General features: G+C 45.0%; 1 protein-coding gene across 19 annotated transcripts in view; it reads left to right on the plus strand.

Annotated features, from left to right (window-relative positions):
• Positions 1–14,057, plus strand: part of epb41a (erythrocyte membrane protein band 4.1a) — an 81,736-nt gene extending 67,679 nt beyond the window's left edge. For 13 of the 19 annotated variants that reach the window (XM_088931677.1, XM_088931679.1, XM_088931661.1 and 10 more), the window contains 6 exons: positions 4,897–5,304; positions 7,812–7,940; positions 8,273–8,374; positions 8,610–8,690; positions 9,664–9,777; positions 12,020–14,057. In XM_088931677.1, the coding sequence (XP_088787803.1) occupies positions 4,897–5,304; positions 7,812–7,940; positions 8,273–8,374; positions 8,610–8,690; positions 9,664–9,762 (819 nt within the window). In that variant the 3' untranslated portion in view covers positions 9,763–9,777; positions 12,020–14,057. The remainder of the gene's footprint in view (positions 1–4,896; positions 5,305–7,811; positions 7,941–8,272; positions 8,375–8,609; positions 8,691–9,663; positions 9,778–12,019) is intronic. The other 6 variants (XM_088931681.1, XM_088931671.1, XM_088931673.1 and 3 more) reach the window with 1 other exon arrangement.
• Positions 14,058–17,803: the final 3,746 nt, after the last annotated feature.

Here is a 17,803-nt window from a genome sequence, read left to right on the forward strand (position 1 = left end):
CTCCCGCCTGTCTGCCTTTCGCCAAGATTAAGCGGCGTTTCGCCTCGGAACGTTTCTGTCGACTGGTTGACAAAAGAGGGAAAACCAAAAACAATTGGTGGTTGAGTTCTGCTGGGAACCTGTCCCAGATTTAATCTCGAGTACTGTCGACAAAAGCTCTTTCAACACGGCTTCAAACCAGGCCGAAAACAAGGTTTTCAACTCATTAAGGACTTGCGATTTGTTGCTTTATTTTATGTTTGCGGATATGAACAAAATGTTAATGACTTTCAGCTGTCGCCTTCTGCCCAGGGGCCTTAAATTCACAGTCCAGTGCTTTTCCTATTTAGTGTCTTGTTTTTCATTGCACAGCAAATGTTTGCCGCGGAGTCTGAGGGCAATGTTCATCAAGCGCATTGGGCCCTGCGCTGATTTTTTTTTCTGTCCTGGAGAATGGTATGAAACACCCAGAACCAAAAAACATAGTCATAACATAACTGCTTTTGGGAACTGTACAGAAAAATGTACATGCCCTTTTATACCTTGACTGTGTCATTTTGTTATTTGTGGTGTTAAGAAGCGGATTTTTCAGTTTCAGGCTCGTGGGATAGGAGTGTGGTGCTGCTTTATCGCACACATCAGACTGAAGGCCTTGACATTAAGAACTTCACAGGGCTGTGGGTATTGGCAGATCAGTAATGTTGGAAATGGTGGTGCGTTGCCAGTCAAAACCTGGGTTATGTTTAAAAAGCCGGGTGTGGGCCAGGGCATTTTTTTGTTTCGTCTTGCGTGTGGTAGACGGGAGAGGCCGCTGCCATTTTTTTTAAAAATCAGAACCCCTTGGAGACTCCCGGAGCTGTGACAGGCAGCACTGCACAGAGCTGTCAGATCAAGGGCGGCTTCTCGGCCACTTTCCTAGACAGAAGTCTGAGTGAACCGCTGGCTTTTCCATGTCGGAGTCGGCCAGGAATGCAAGAGCCCTGGTTCCTGGGTTGTAGTTGGGTGGCACCGTATGAGCACAAGGGAGTATGTGTTGGCTGCGTGTCAAGTAATTCACGCGCGCCAGACACTCGGACTGGAGCAGCAGAATTTTAGGGGAGTTATGTACTGTATGGTTAATAACCGCAGAGTAATGTAACTTTTTCTGCCTTTTGGGCTTTCGGGGGTCCCCTTACTCAATTTCCCCCCTCAGCAATGATGAGTGTTGCTCAGGGGGTGGGGGGTGTCATGGTGGAAAGCTGTCAGGGGGCTGATAGGATACTTGATAGATTAAGTGAAATAAGTGGGACCCAGTTGCTGCTGCATCTTCCCTGTGGCAGCTGTGTTGCCATAGCAGGTAGAGGGGCTTAAAACTGCACTCAGGCCAGAGCAGTTCAGCTGGAGCTGAGTGGTGCTGGGAGGCAGTAGTGGCCTTTGTTAATTAATTTGTTAATTCCCTCATTAAAACTCATGGTGCAAGTTATCGGTGTTTGACCACAACCTTCCGGTCTGATGAGAAACATTTGGAGATGCTTAGGGGGGCTTTGTAGGATGAAGAACTAGGGGTGTCCCACTCATGGTCATGGACTAGTACAGCACAGCGGTCCCATTTTCCCAAGAAATCCCACTCTTAACATAGGTTTCTGCAGCAGTGGCTGCATCATTATCATCATCATCATCATCATCATCAGTATTACAGCCTTAATCTGCATTCTGTTCCAGAACAGGAGCAGAACATTTTCCACTCTGCAGTTCTCTACAGCAAGTATTATTCCCGTTTCACTTTCATAGGTTCCATTAATAAAATCTGCTCCATCCAAGGTGGAGAGGCCTGTGCAAATGTCTCCTCTGGAACTGTCCTACAGAATCGCACATTAAAAGTAGAATCTCTCTCTCTCTGCACATAAGAGGTGAGAGGGGGAAGTTAGTCAAAATGTGCCGGGTTTTTAAAGGCCTGTGGCCTTGAGTGAAGCAAAAGAAACTATTTGAAATCTCTCTTTTTCTGGTAAACCTCAGCATTTCAGGGACTGGTTTGAGAAGACAGATCAAAAGCCTTTTCCTTACAGGGTACAAAGGATTGTCATTATTTTAGCACAGGAGTGGCCAGGTCTTCGAGCCTGAAACACCATTGTGCTTTCATTACATCAGATCAATCCAAGTGTATCTGATGAGACCGATATACTGTTGTGCAGCTGGCCGGTAGTTTTAACTATTCACATTTGCCTTTGACCACTGTGAGGTGCACTTCAGTGAATCAGTGCAAATGTATGGACTTTCAAAAAGGACCTGTTCACAGCAGCCTGTCAGAGCTGTGGCTTTGTTGCTGGCGAATGGCAGCCTTACCCAGATGAGCGCAGTTCGTCAGGCGCTCACCACAGAGTTTTGTTCTCTGAAATCCAGTCCTTCTCAGCAGGGTTAAGGAGCTCTTCCATCTCTCTGGCGCATATGTGGGCTCGTGCTTCCCTCATACACTGACAGATTGTGAAAGCAGTTCACTCGTGTAACTTGAAAAGCAAAGTGCATGTACAGAAAACTGCCTCCTAGTACTGTACCACTACCTGTTGTAAGAGACCATCGCATACTGTTTACTGCAGGAAGCGCTGTATACAGACACTGATAAATTGTGGAAAATAAATCTATGTGTAGCGCTGATATTTTTAACGTGCTTCAAGTTTGTTTTGTATCAGTGATTTATATGCTGGGCGGCTCGGTGGTGCAGTCACAGCGCTGGGGCCCAGGATTAATTTCTGGACCTATGACCTCCACCTGTCTGTGTGGAGTTTGCATGCTCTCCCTATGTTCCTGTCTGGGTTGCCTGTGTGTGTTTTTTTCACATGATCGTTAAATATTCGTTTAGTACCCACATGCAGAAGAGCCAGATGTATTCTAATGTTACAGAGGGGAGAATTGAAAGTTGCATGCAATAGCTGAATAACATAGTGATTCCCAATGTATATGCTAGATTGATGAACAGATATTTTTTTCTGCTTGAGCTACAAGCCAGTTGCAGGCCTGTATTCAAACCCCAACTACTTTTGCAGGTCACTTGCTTGTCACCTTGGGTACTCGACATTGTGCTCTTATTTGTTCCCATGACATTTCAATAAGAGTAGGTGCGTTAACCCTTAAATTCCATAATCATGTATAACTACTGTAAATGTGCTCTGCTGTAGAAGTAAAAAAAAAAAGGCTGAAGCTATGAAAGTAAGGAGATAACTTGTCACTTGGCTAGTAGATGTGGAAATGGAGTTGGCAGAAAGGGATTTGACAAATTTCACCGTAAGTTACAAACGAGAGGAGGTTATTCAGCTTGTCTAGCCCATAGGGCCAATAGTCACTAACTGATGCAAGGATTTCGTCCTGAGCTGTTCTGAAAGAAATGGGGATTTCCTCTTCAACGACAAGGCTGGAGAGCTTGCTTCTGCGTTCTTACATCGTTCGAGTAAAGGAGTGCCTGCTGTTCTCGGTTTTAGATGCACTTCCACGTTCTTCGCACTTTAACCCTCTTATTCGTGTTTCATTGATAATGCTGAGAAGCAAAAGACACTATTTTAAGTCTTCTTCCAGAAAAATGTCTGCATTTTAGGGACTGTTTGAAAGGTTGAGGGGCTGGACTGAAGAAGTCCACTGGGTTGACTGTCGGTGCCAAGACGTTGGGCATCACGCCTTTAATCAGCCTAACTCTAGTTGAAATACAGTAGTGAGGCATAACCTCCGGGAGTGTCCCAGATAGTTTAGATTCCAAACTATGAAAATGAATTCATGAATGCATTTGTTAACATGATTTACGTATGGGAGCAAGTAATAGGTTTACTCCATGCTGAAGAGAGAAGAAAGAAAGCACATTTCGGCTGTGGAGCCTTCTTCGGGTGTCTTCTCCCGAAGAAGGCTTCACAGCCGAAAAGTTGTGTTTTCTTTCTTCTCTTTTCAGCATGGAATAAACCTATTACTTGTTCCTTTGCAGCCTACGCATGCTGACACAGCTCCCCACCTGAATGATTTTGGTATGTGTGTTCTGCAGTCCAGATGAGTTCACATGAATCCTGCAGCTCAGTTGAAAATCTTGCACCTCCTGGAATCGTCCTTAGCCAGGCAGCTGAGAGGGGCACACGAGGACGAACTACTTGTTAACAGGCGTGCGTTGACATGGGGCTACAAGGCCAATTTGAGGTGTCCTGATGTGGCCTTTCTCTTGCGATTGCAAAGTTTTCTGGCTTGATGGCCTGCCACGCTCGTTATTATAGCTGATTGGAACTTCTCCTGCCATTGGTTTCACTTTTGTTTTGCTTTTTTCTGTCGAGAATTTGCCAAGTTACCAATTACAACAGCTGCCCGGGCTTCTTGCTTCAGCGAGCAGCTGCCTGACAGGTGAACTCCGATTTATTTACAGAGAAACCCAAGCTTACCTGTGCCCATTGTCATGAAATGTGATTCCCTATAATAAATCCTCACAATCTGACCAAAAAAGCCAGGGGTTTCAGATGTTATCCTAGTCGCTATTATTCTAACATTTAGTACAGTGGGTGACACTAAACTAATAAGGCATTTTTACATTGATATTAGTGGAGATTCCTTTTTTTAAAAGTTACTGAAAAAGGAAAGACTTAGTCTTGAGTCTTGATCTGTATACTTAGCAGGTTCACTACCAAGTTTGCAATCAAGTAAGATAATTGTGTGTTGTGTAATTATTTATGAAACCTGTGCATGAGTTTTTGAAGTAACAGTTGACAGTAGGGAAAATGATCAACCTTTTTGAGTGTATACAGAATCTGATTGATGACATCTAGTGATTGATTTGCGTACCTCCATATTGACACAATGTTGTTTTTTTTATAATAGCCGTTCCTACACCTTATAATCAGCCCTTACATTACTTTTTTTTAAAGAAAACAAACAATATTTTCCCTTTGGGGATTGTCCTGTGTTTTGTCTCTGTAGAATGTATGTGCTATTCCTGACAATGAGCCTTTAGACATTGTGGCTCTGAGAGAGGACAATGGCCCAGACATCACCTGGGAGGGCGGGGCCCTGCTGAGCTCCTCCTCTGGGGGTGGGGCTTCTTGTGCAGTCGATGAAGGGGTGGAGTCATGTCATGAGGAGGAGGAGCTTGGTGGGGAGGGGCTCCTTGAGCAGGCGGAGCCAGAAGTCATACCCGAGGAACAGGCTGCACAAACCATCCAATCAACTGAGCCCCATGACCTGAGAAAGTGTGGCACCCCCTGTGTGTGTGGTGGAAGTGAGGAGGACCCTGCAGCAGAAGCATCACAGCCTTTTGAGGTTGAAGGAGCTTCCCTTGCCTCCTATTATGTGTGCGAGAATCGTCCTTTCCTCATTCGCTGCTTTCAGGTAGTATTTGCCTCCTCCAGTCCTGGGCCGCACTGTCCTTCCCATCTCTGTCTTGTGTGTGATTGGGGAAGGTGAAGGGGAAAACGCTCAACACACTGCATCAGGCTTCCCTGCAGCTCTGCACTCACACAGCCCGAGTCAGATGTCCAGCTTGCCAGATCCCACAACCATCTGGCAAGGATATCGGAAACAGATTGTCCACATACTAAGTGTGCAGAGGAATAAGGAAGGTTTTTACGTGGGGGGGGTTTGCCTGTGATGGTAGCTTTAGTATGCAAAAACTGTCCCAAAATGATAAAAAATTCACATCATTATAGAAGCATTATGATGTTTCCGTCTGATCTGACTATTCCACATGCTGTGTGTAAAAAAACACACCATCCTTGCCATTTGGTGGTGGTGATGGAGAAAATACCGTAGGTCATCTCATGATAAGGTTCCGGTGTGCTTAAACGTGGTTGCCGAGTTAAGCAAGTCACCCATGTCGTCTTTCTGAAATGTGTCTACAACGTTGAAACATTGTCTCTTATTCCTGGGCGTCTGTTTCTCATTCTGGTCGGGTCAGCTCGTTCCTCGATTGCGCAGCAGTTTCTGGTTCTCGTGTGTGAAGACGACCGTTGATTTTGCCGCAGCATGAAGAAGATGAATGCTGTCCCGTGACCTTTGACCGGGCAGTACTGGGGGAGGTTTCCTGACCGGTCTGTGGCCATGTGTGTACGTGTACTGGTGCCACAGCAGGCCACACTGGCATGGAGCCGTTCTCCAACACTTAAAGGAGCCGTGAAGCACTGGGCTGCAGACAGACTCCCTTTTTATTTGGGCTTTTCTGCATTTTTCGTGCTTTGCAAGCTGGGTCATTTGCACTTCGGCAAAAGCAACACAACGCTTACAACAAAGAAAACAGTTTAATGGTCTGATGTGCTTTAAACAATATAATTAATGAAAATGGACAGTTTTCTTTGTCATCACCTCTAAACGAATCCTGCAGTGCTGACTAAGGGTGGCCTACCCCCCAGCACTAGGAAAGTAGTATTAACAGCCTCGGCAGAGGCCCAGACTGTGCAGTATTATTGTGGCTTTTATTGATTAAAAGTGATTCTTGTATGGTCTTCTTCTTCTATGGTCTCAGATGAAAAGGCTGCTGGGTCATTCTAGTTCACCATCATTATTGATCCAACTTTGTAAAGAAGGCTTTGATTTCAGTTAGCCCACATCAAAAACCACACCTGACTTTAATGCGATGGATCGGTTGGTAATAGTAGATTTAACACCGTAATAAGGAGGTGATACCACACCTCTTTTCAAGTTTTACGAAGTGCTTATAACCGAGAGCTCTGGGAATTAAGCATACAGCTGCCATGCAGTGTGAGGAGTGCGTCACATGCTTTCCTCTTGAAATTGTTTTCCTGTGACGACAACTCTAATGTCATTTGTTTGGCCTGTTATCGTGAACATAAATCTAAAACACATATCTTTTTTTATTTTCAAAATCTGAAAGGCTACAAGTGAGCCAGTAGTTATACAAACATTAAAAAGTCTGGAATGGGATTTGAATCTGAGTGCACCAGCCTGCTGCAGTGGTTTTGAGTCGGTGGCCAATGAGAACAGTGGATCTGTAATCGTACCACTATGTAAGAATTGGGAATCTCTCACTGGAGCATTCTGGGAGCATGCGTGTGGCACAAAGTCTTTTTCGTTCTTCCTGTCTGTTGGTCTCTAATCAGGTGATGGGCTCTGTCAGTTCTTTCTCTAACTGATCGCATTGACTTTGCATGCAAGATGGCTCTTCAGATCATTGCCAGAGAGCTTAAGCCGAGCAGGTTCATGCGTTTTGCTCCTGATAATTCACTTCCTGTACTTGAGCAGAGCCAGTTTTTCACCTGTTATATTCTTGCATTAAAGCTATTTAAAGGGTTGTCAGCATATGTTCTCAGTATTTAATGCCTCTGTTGCAAACCTACAGTTCATACACTCACTTTAGAGTGAGCCAAGGATGAATAGGACAGGCTGTGAAGATCACAGGGCCATCAGCAGAACAACAGGGCAGAGTTTTGTCCAATTATATAATATATAATATATAATTATATAATCGGAGTGGCTTTTTCCAATGATGGATTTTGGTTTCAGACGTGACAAGTTGAGAGAATATCTTTTTCAGGTTGCCGTGCATGAGCAGGTGTCTTAAAGCTGGATCTCGTGCCTGCCCCTCTTATAATAAGTCAGAAATAGCCGATATTCATTCCTGGACTTGGGGGGGGGGGGCTACAGGGTCTTTGGTTCTTATCCCAGCTAGGTTTTGTAGAAGGTGATTTAAGTAATTTGTCTAGATTACCACTGGTAAGAGCAGTTTCAGCTGCCTATAAAGATGTAGCAATGTGACGGGGTGAGGAGAGCAGGAGAGAGGAACGCAGAGGGGGCCCTAGCAGTCAGGGAGAGACGGAGTGGTCCGCAGTCCCCCTCCCTCACCAGCTCCTCATTTTCTTTGCCCCTCTCCCCCTCCCCTGCAGCCACCCCTGGTGAAGACGCAGACGGTCACCATCTCGGACGTCTCGAACTCCGTCAGGAGCGACTTCAGCACCAAGGAAGTTCCCATTGTCCACACTGAGACCAAGACCATCACCTACGAAGCAGCCCAGGTCAGCAGCCCATCCTTCTTCATGGCCATGTCGTGCTTCTTCACCGCAGCGTCAGGAACGCCTTACAGTTCTGCATCGCCTCGCAGGCCTTTTAGATGGGGCCACTAAGACCCAAGGAGAAGAAAGAAATGGACGTTTTGCGTTTTATCTTTCACTGACGATGCTTTTCATTGGAGAAGTCCAAAGCTCTTGTGCTTGCAGGACACAGCAGATTTGATGTCGTTGCTTCAGGGTTCAGTGGGCCAGCAATCTGCCATTACAGCTTCGGCCGGGGAGGTGTTGCTGGAGGCTGTGTCTGACCATGATGGCCGTGTCGTATTTGTCTTCTGCAGCTGGAAGGCAGTCCGGCAGACAGAGACCCCGGCGTCCTTCTGAGCGCCCAGACCATCACCTCCGAAACTATCGGCACCACCACGACCACCCAGATCACCAAGGTCAGCGCTTCAGTGCCCCACAGGAGCTCGACCGCGGTTATCCCTTCCTCCCTCACTGGCGCACCCGCTCTCTCTCTCTTTGTCGCTCGCCTGCACGGTCTCTCCTTCGCTAAGTTACTGCCTCTCCCTCCTGTGTGGTCTGGTGGGGTCTGTGCAGTGTTGTTATGTATGACCCTGGAGGTGTAAGTCTTCTTGTGCGTCCCTCTGACTCTTCCTCCCCTTGTTTCTCTTCCAGACGGTGAAGGGAGGAATCTCCGAGACGCGCATCGAGAAGAGAATTGTCATCACTGGAGATGCTGACATTGATCATGACCAGGTACACCTCACCTGTCCATTGATGTAGCACTCCGTGAACTCAGTCCTAGAACTCAGTGTTACACCACAAAGGACTCGGTAGCTTATATCACAACACATCTTTTGGTCAAATAGAATATGTGGATCATGATTTGAAGACCGTATACAGACCGATAGGCTGAATCTCTGAAATATTCTAAGCATACATAGTACCAGTCTGTAAATCCATTTTGTTCAGCAGTGTTTAATAGAGCAGAGCAGGACTAGTTGGACAATACCTTTTGACCTTGTAATATTTTTATCAAACTTGCTGCAATATCCTGCATCATGTCACAGTGATGTTGCTCTGGAACCAAAATCTGAAACTGTTAACCAAGAAGTGACGTGTGTTGTGTTCTTTTAAGATTACAAGGGGTTGAGCACTGAGTTAAGGTGCTTTATCTGACAGGAAAGAATCTCCAGCTTCCTGAGACCATTGAAGAATTCAGTGGGAAAATCCCATTATTGTAAACGTGCTGTGCTTTCTACAAGTGTGTTTTACTTACATTACTGATACGGCAGGCTTCTTGACTGAATTATTTAATTCTGAAACTGTTTATAGATCTGCATTCCGAAACTGTTTATAGAGTAAAAGCTGAAGGTTCCCATTTAAAAGGACCCATTGTTTTATAGTTTTGAGTAATTTGGGTAATGAAAATCTTACGTCCAACCTTAACATCGTTTTATCTTATATAAAGGAATGGGAACCTGTTGGATGCTTATCTGTATTCTGATCTTTCATCGTGGCTTTTCAAATTGATCTTAAAATAACTATCTGAAAATGTGCTTCTCTAGTTCTCTTTTAATGTACTTGTGTTTGGTGATTCTCCGTTGATCTGTCTAAGAACGGACAGAGGACTGTCGATAAAACGCTGCTCTCGGAGACCTGCGATTCCGACTGATGTAGGTATGAGGAGAGCGTCGATACATTGACCTCTTTCATTCTCCTCACATAGGCTCTGGCCCAGGCCATAAAAGAGGCCAAGGAGCAGCACCCTGACATGTCTGTCACCAAGGTGGTGGTGCACCAGGAGACGGAGATCACTCCAGAGTGACCTTTGCAGCCATGGGTGAGCGTTACCTCCCACGCACTGCACTATGGGTAGTACACACCACAGGCTGCCAGGTGGGAACATCATTCCCATTGAAAAGCAGCACTGTTAAGCCACATTTTTTGAAATTCTGTGACTCTTTCCAATGAGTAAGTATTTTTAATGTAATGAAGTAATTAAAAAGTTCCTACATAACAATATATTCAGGGGCTTCCCCTCTTCATCAGGAATTGGTCTTGAACTGGTTATTGCTGTTAAGTCTCAGCAAAACTGAACTGGATATTTTTTAAAAGCCTTAAAAGCTCACAACTTATATGCTTGGTTATTGCATGAACGGGTAAGTTCTTTGTTTTCTGTATTTTCATGCATGTTGAAACACTTCAGAATATACGGACCCTCCAGCGAATAAAGTGTTGTGGACAGGGCACTGTAGAAATGCCCCAAGGGTTTGAAATGCTTAGAGCCCAATCCCTTCACGGTCTGGGCTGCCGCTGTGGTTGTGAAGTGTCCTTTCCTTGGGTTCAAACATCATTCATTAGGATTCAGGGTTGTTGTGGTCAGAGATGGCGATGGTCGTCTGTCTCGCATAATCAAGCTAACCACATTACCCCTCGCCGAGAGAATCTGTTTGCTAGACTCCTGAAATTTTGACCAACGTGTATTTTCACATTAATTTTATAGAAATCAGGCTCTGGCCTGGGGTCATTACTCCTGACCTGGCTCAAGGGAATTTTAAACAGATGCCTGCTGTTGGACGTGACATCTCAGAAATAGCTGGAAGGCAGGAGGACATCATCAGGGATAGCCACTAGGCACACGCATAAACCCCAGATCATGGCATTAACATAGAGTGAGCACAGTGGGGAAATGCAACTTGTGTGTGTCTCCTTCAGGGTTCTCCAGCAGTGGCCACTCCTATTACAATTTGACACATCTCAAACCTTCACTGGACTGTGCTGTGACTCCTTGCATCCCTACATTCTTAGGTTACTTCTTGGGCTTCTAGCTTGAGGAAGAACCTCCAGGCTGGGCAGTGAAGGAGCCTTCTCTCAGTGTCTCGGCAGTGGACTCGGTGAATAGGCAGCCTAGCTTGTATGGCTTCCTTTAGGTCCTCAGACCTGGCACGGAGGCCTCTTTACTGCTAATTGCCGCTGTTGCTGCAGATTTTGAGCAGGCCTGTCTGGCCTGTGCATGGTGCCACTTAGCGTGGAGGCCAGAATCCCTGAGCCGCACATGTGCTTGTTTTCGAGCAGGCCTGTGTGTTTACTCACGGCTGCCAGCCTGGCTTGTTTCATAGCTTCAGGGCTTCTTGCTGGATCGCAGTCGAGGGCGCCGGCCGCGGCGCGTGCCTTTTATCTGCGTGGCAACGGGAAAACAAATCCCAGCTTGGGACTGTGGCCAAAAGCACCAGACCGGGACTGGCAGCAATTACAGAGCAGTCTTCAGCAGTGAGCTCGGAAACCTGACCGTGGGGCCGCTGCAGACTCGATGAATGGGCGCTGGCTCTGGGGTGGCCTTTTCCTAAAATCAATCATCTTCCTGTCTTTGGTGTTCTCACTGAACTGCATTCCACCGGCTGCACTTGGCTCTCTTTGCAACCAGGGGGGCGTGCATGCTGTCCAGACTATGGCGCTGTGTGTGCTCAGGTTCTCTACTCCTACAGGCTCGTTAGTTTTGCTTACAGACAAGCCCAAGTCTGTGACGGGGTCATGCTGATCTCTGTCCTGCAGCCTGGCCCTCCATTTCAGAGGCAGAGGATCACACAATAACAAGGCATCTTTTGTCAGCGCCCGGCGTGTCTGGAGTTCCGTGCAGTGATTGAACAAAGGCATTCCCAGGCCGTAGCAGGAAAGGTGCATTGTGGTTTAGGGTGAGCTTTTTTCCCCCCAAAGTGAAATGAAAAGGTGCAGGGTTACAGAATTACCAGCTCAGTTCAGAAATAACAGTAGATGGGTAGCAACTCAATTGAGCAGACTTAATCAATTTATACAGCGGTCACCTCTGCCCAAAATGCATCTACAGATATACAGGTTTTTAGCACTTGCATATCAGTTTAATCATATGAAATTCATTTTCAATATCATTGCAGTTTCAAATTTAATAAAGTGAAGGTGATCATACCTGCTACTGTATGAGCTATTCTTTATTCTCTGCAGAAGATTGAGTACTTTGCTCAGTGACTGTATAGAGTAATAAATGTGTGATACAGCATGAAAACTCTGACGCCTTTACCAAGACCCTCCTCTTTTCTCTTGTGCAGGGGAGCAACGAGGCAGCGATCAGGAGAGTGACCGAACAGCCACCACGCCCCACCCCCCCCCAGCTCTACACCAGCCCTTCCCCACTCCTGCAGTGCAGCTTCTTCACATCACAGCTCCTCCCTGCCTGGTCAGCGATGGCAGAACAACCCCAGCAAGTCACCCCGACGCCCCCACTGCCTTTTCTCTCTACACCTCCAGTCCAGGTCCCTTCCAGGGTGACACTCCTCAGAACGTTTGCTGGGTTCACTGTCTGGGATGCACCACCCTTCGATCAGGAATCTATCAGGGACTCTGTGCAACTTCTCCCACCCTCACTATTCCTCCCCTTCTCTCCCCACACGTGTGCTTTTATCACAGAGGTCTGGCCTGCTCCTGCTGGTCACTCAGGATTGAGACCCACAACCTCTTCTTTTTTTTACTGGACTTCGGGATTTTTCATGTTTCTTTCTGCTTTTTCTTTGTCATTGTGGCTATTGTTAGATCGCCGTAGACAGTGGGACCTTTGTAGATCTTAGAGAATTTAGCTGAAAGAGACGACACAACCCCTTAGAGTAAAAGAAATGGCAGTCCGACGCTTTTGTCCTATCTGGGAGCAGGAATTGGAGCCGACGGACGCCTGTGGCATATTATACATACTGGGGCCATGTTTATTTTCAAGAATGTGTTGTCTTTTGTGCTTGATCTACCAGCCCTTAAATGGAGCCAGATATTTGGGTTAAGGAAATAGATCTTTTCTGCATTTTAAATAATTTCTCAAATGTATTGTGTGGCCGATCAAAAGAGACGACAACTCTGCAACCTGCCTCCAAATATGAAAATCCCTTTCAACCGCCAAAATGTTTCATTTTGTTCCTATAGCATTACAAATCTGCCACGCATTCCTCACACTTTGGTCCACGCGAACTGCGGATGAATAGTCCGCCAGGTGTTTTTTGCTGTTAATGTGTATTTTTTCACGGGGTGGAGGTACAGGGGAATATGATGCTAGGTTTTTAGCTCTCTTTCTTGTGTGTACGTGTGCAGAATTCTAGACAATGAGGCTTTTAATATGTAGTTGGGTTTTTATTACACAAACCAGTGACAAATCCAGTGACGATGCACCACTGCGGTACCTTTAGGTCTTTTATACTGTGAATTGAGGAGGCAGCTTTTCTGTCTCGCAATCCCATTGTGCATTTCTATTTTTTCAGCCAAGGGGGCAGTATATATATATATTCAGAGGGGAAAACAGGAACAAGTGCTGAGCAGACCAGTTGAGAAAAGAGCAAGACTTCAATGGATGGAGACTCTTAAAAATTCCCTGTTATCTTTCCACTGTTCCTGTTGGTGTGCTATTAGTGTTACTGCTGAAGAGCATGGTTATAACATAGAGAGTTTTTTTACTCGGTTTTAGAGCGGTGAGACTTTCATGGCCAGTGTGCAGTGTCCAGTGTCCAGTGTCCAGTGCTGCACATTCTCTTGTCGGTCCTGACCATGAGAAGCCGATCGGCTTCTGTCATCCACCCAGGCCCGGCACTGGGGAGCCTGGATCTGCGTGTGGGTGTGGCAAAGGAGCCCGTCTGCCCTTCATCATCCTGTACGGGCAGCACAGGGATCGCTTCCTGTGAGCCAAGACAGAACACAAACAGCTGGCAGGTCCAGATTGGAAAAGTGCAAAACAGCCATCAGGAAAAAGCATGCACCAAAAAAAACAAACAAGCAAAAATCAGCCAAAATTCTGTTCTCTGATTGTGTTTTATATACTGTCCCTTGAAGTAACTCATTCTCAAAGGAGGGGAACAATCTATTTTTAAATGTTTGATCTATTTTAGACTTTATGCTTTTATAGTATTCTGTACAAAAAAGTGTTTGTTCTTTTTACATGTTGTCTTTTTAACTGTGACATTTCCTTTAAATGGGCAGCATCAGAAGGAGCAGTTCTTTAAGAGCGTAAAGTTTTGCCAGTGCTGCTCTCTCTGCATCTACTGATGTTCCTTTGTACAAAGAGAAGCTGACTGAGTGCTGAATAAACTGCAGAGACACCTGTTTCCACACACATTCGCTGCAGAATGTGCCGTCTTGTCTTTTTATATTTTATTAATAGAGCTGGCTCATTCAGAATGACTTTTCTCAGTTGTTTTCCAAGTTTAAGATAAATCAGCTTAAGATAGGAAGGGCAAGCTTGTCCTTATAAAGACCAGTTTACGTTTTCTAAAAGTAACCTTGTATCGGTGTCATCATTTAACAGTTGTGCTAAAAGGAGAGTTTATTTTTATGATTATAGTTACAATCTTAACGCATATATATATTTTTACGATTAATTAACTGATGTAACTCTATTACAGGGATTATTCATTTAACAAGATTGGATTTTTAAATGCATAGGCCAACTTAAATTTACACCAGCAAAGTGCTAGGGTTCTATATAACTTATAGTTTTAATACAAAAGACTTCTGTTTCTCATCTCGACATGAGAGTTTTTATATAAGCATTTTGATATGCATTTTCTTAACTGACAGAGCTGAATAAAAAAATTGCATCCAACATGAAAGAGAACCCTCAAACCATTTCTGCGGAACCTCAAAATGGTCTTATTTACAGAGGCAAGATACTGTAGCTGGCTTTTCGTCTTGTGATAAACATTGTGAGATTTTTCTAAAAGTCCACAAAGCTTTCTGTAAAAAGAGCATATATATATATACACACTGTACAGGTCTGTAGTGTCATATTTTCAACACCACACCAAAACCCTCATTTTTCCTTTGTTGGGGCCCTCATGGGTTCCCTTCCTGAAGAAAATGCCATTTTTTACATTGTAGAAATAAATTGACATTTTCAATTTCTTTACAATGACACCTGTCATATCTACTGCATAATTAATTAAACTGATTTAGAGCAGTAAACCATGACACCACAAATAATGAACAGTGAAGGTTTTTTTCCAAAAGTATGCGAAGGCATTTGGGGGGGAAAAAATTGAGCATGTATTGACTGCAGTGTCCCATGACGTTTCCCTGAAAGTGAAAGATGCACACGGACTTGGAGGCCCTCCAGTCACTCTGCGGGGAAGGTCAGCTGTGACTGACCTGCAGGCTGTGTGTCATTTACTGACCGCTGATGGCAAGTCAGGCCATGCGATCCCTTTCCCAGTCCAGTATTTGTCTCTCGTCTTTGGAAATTGCCATTGAATATAAAGTCTCCGCAGTGACTAAAACAGTGCAGTCTTTATGGAAGCTGGAGTGCTTCCACAAATGATGTGAATCTGTTTTGACAGGCGTAACGCATTTCACTGATGTGCATGTGATGGGCAGCTGCCTTTAGCCTACATGACTGTTGCACTTCTGAGCCTTCCAGCTGTATTTTGCCGTTTCCCTTTCTAGGGTCCTGTAACAGGAGCTGTGCTGTCTGCATTGACCCCTTACACCTTGCCCTGTACTTTGTCTTGACTCCGCCCCCATCAGCATTCTGCTGGCGTCTCGTTGGCTGCCCGTGTAGGTGGCGTATCATTCGGGAACAGCTGGCTGTGTTGTTTCCAAAAAGGCCATGCAGGGGCATTTGAGAAAAGTCAGTGAGAAGCTACAGCATCAACAGCACGGCTCATCCGAGTGACCGAGATGTGAAAAGGACTCGAAGAGTAGTGGCTGATGTCAGTGCTATTTCTTTTTCTCTTCAAAATCAGCCCAGAAATCACCAGTGGCCAGTCAGGGTATTGAAATACCTGCAGCTCAGGAAGGAATAAGTGTCAGAGGCGTGTGTTTATTTACATTACGGCACATTTCCTTGTGTCGAAATTTATATGAAAAGAAGACTTGGGAAATGAACTTTATTCTGGGGGAGTTTGCACGTACATGTTGGCCTTGGTAAGTTGAATGTTATCACTTTGGGGAAAAAAATAACATTACAAAACAGGAGAAAACTGGCCAGAGTGAAGATGTCAAGACTGCAGAGAATGAGTTGGGTCCTTTCCTTTTCATTTATTCTATATACTTTTCAGTCAGTTCATGAGAGAAGGAGAAGAAGTCTAGTCTTTTCAAATGAAGCGTGATGGCTGTTCAAACCGTGGGGATAGGCTGGTCCCAGTGACTGGCCTTGGCTCAGTTTGTCACATGTTCTGAGCTACAGGTGACGTCAGCAGTTGAAAAGCTGTGTTTTGAGGAAAAACCATCAGGTTGGGTCTTTGTTAGGTAAATTTTACTTTCCTTTTATTGTTTGTATCTTTTTGTAAGTGTGCTAATTTATTTTTGTAAGTTTTTTTTAATGAACGCTTGGTCTGTTGTGTAGTTGTCACTGAACAAGCTGGTGTTCGTCGGTACTCTGAGTGTGTTGTATCTTCCGTCTTGAAACCAATCTTTCTGGTTGGCAACACAGGAACCCGCTCTCGGAGAAGGATCATTTATTTTCTCAAGCGTTTGGAATAATGAGACTGTAGAGAATAGAGGTGCACTTTTCCTGGTCATTTTTACTTTTTTGCTTTGGGAAAGAGACGACAAATATGCAGGATAAAAAGGATGCCAGAAACAATTTGTTTGTGTGTCTTTCTGGCAGACATCTGAAGAGCAGCTAAAAGGAATAGGGGAAAATTCAGGGCGATGAGTTTGTAAAGTCCCCTGGACTTGTCTCTTGTTATGCTGCAATTATAGTGACACATAGACATAGCTGTGTTGAGAATTCGATTCATGTATCTGTTTTCTTTCTCTGTTTTATTCTGAAAAAATGCTGGAAAATAAAAATGTCTCAACTGTTAACTCTTCTTGATAATCTGTGTTCTAAACCATTTGCCAGTTTCTATTTGTACCCTTCAGTGTGGAACCATGAATTAGTTTTCCCAGCTCACTGCCCGAGCCTAATGAAAACTTTGGGGGTCCCTGATGCGCATCAAGCTGAGGCTGTGCTGCTCTGCTGCACCCCAACAAACTCCCTGGCTTGGCTAGTTGCATGTCACCACTTGGGGAACCCCGGTCACAGTGATGTGGTCAGTGATGTGACCTGAGTTTAAATATGAACGTCTAGATCATGAGAGCTCAATCAGTACTATACTTGTGTATATACAGCATCAGAACCTTTTTGATCTCAGGGTTGTAAGTGACTGGGTTGTGTTCAGAACCTGTTTTTAAATAACTGCACACAGTGGCCAAAATATTAGCCCAGCCAGGAGTTGCTGGCAGTGACAGTGTTTGGGACAGTATCACGCTGCCCGTGTGGAGATCTTCTCTTTTTCTAGATTTCTTTGTGGTTTAAAGTATGGGCACCTGTACTCACTGCTGCCTGCTGTTAGTGTGATTCTCTACTCGGCATCAAGGACGCTCTGAGTGGCAGACAGGTGAGGTTGTCCACCTGCTAACGTACCCGTTCTCACCAGAGGTGTAAACATTTGTGTGTTAGTGGTCTCCTCTGGCCTTAGTGGCTGCAGCTTAGAAAAATGCCGTTGGGTTTCTCGAATACTTTGTCTAAAGCAGCCTCTGCGAATTGTGTAATTATTTAACATGCAGTGTTCCCATGTGGCCACCAGAGAGAGGTAGTGTGCCTGATTTCAGTTCACCGACTTCTAGTTGTCAAAATGGAAGAAGAGGCTTTAGGGAGAATCACAGCTGCTGGTAGCTGCAACAGAGGCAGTAAAATGTCACATGGTGAATTATTTTAAAGACCACACAGAGGCCAGTTCTGGCCATCTTAACTGCCCACCTCTGGTTCTTGGGTAGAAATATTTTTTCATTATATAAGCCTCTAGTTCAGTTGAATGGAACTCATGCTCCAGTTTCCTAAAGCATCAAATCTCCTTGTGCCTGTGCGGTTTAGTGACTAT

The sequence above is a fragment of the Atractosteus spatula genome, chromosome 14 (genome assembly GCF_055471065.1).
Source record: "Atractosteus spatula isolate fAtrSpa1 chromosome 14, fAtrSpa1.hap1, whole genome shotgun sequence".
NCBI lineage: Eukaryota > Metazoa > Chordata > Actinopteri > Semionotiformes > Lepisosteidae > Atractosteus > Atractosteus spatula.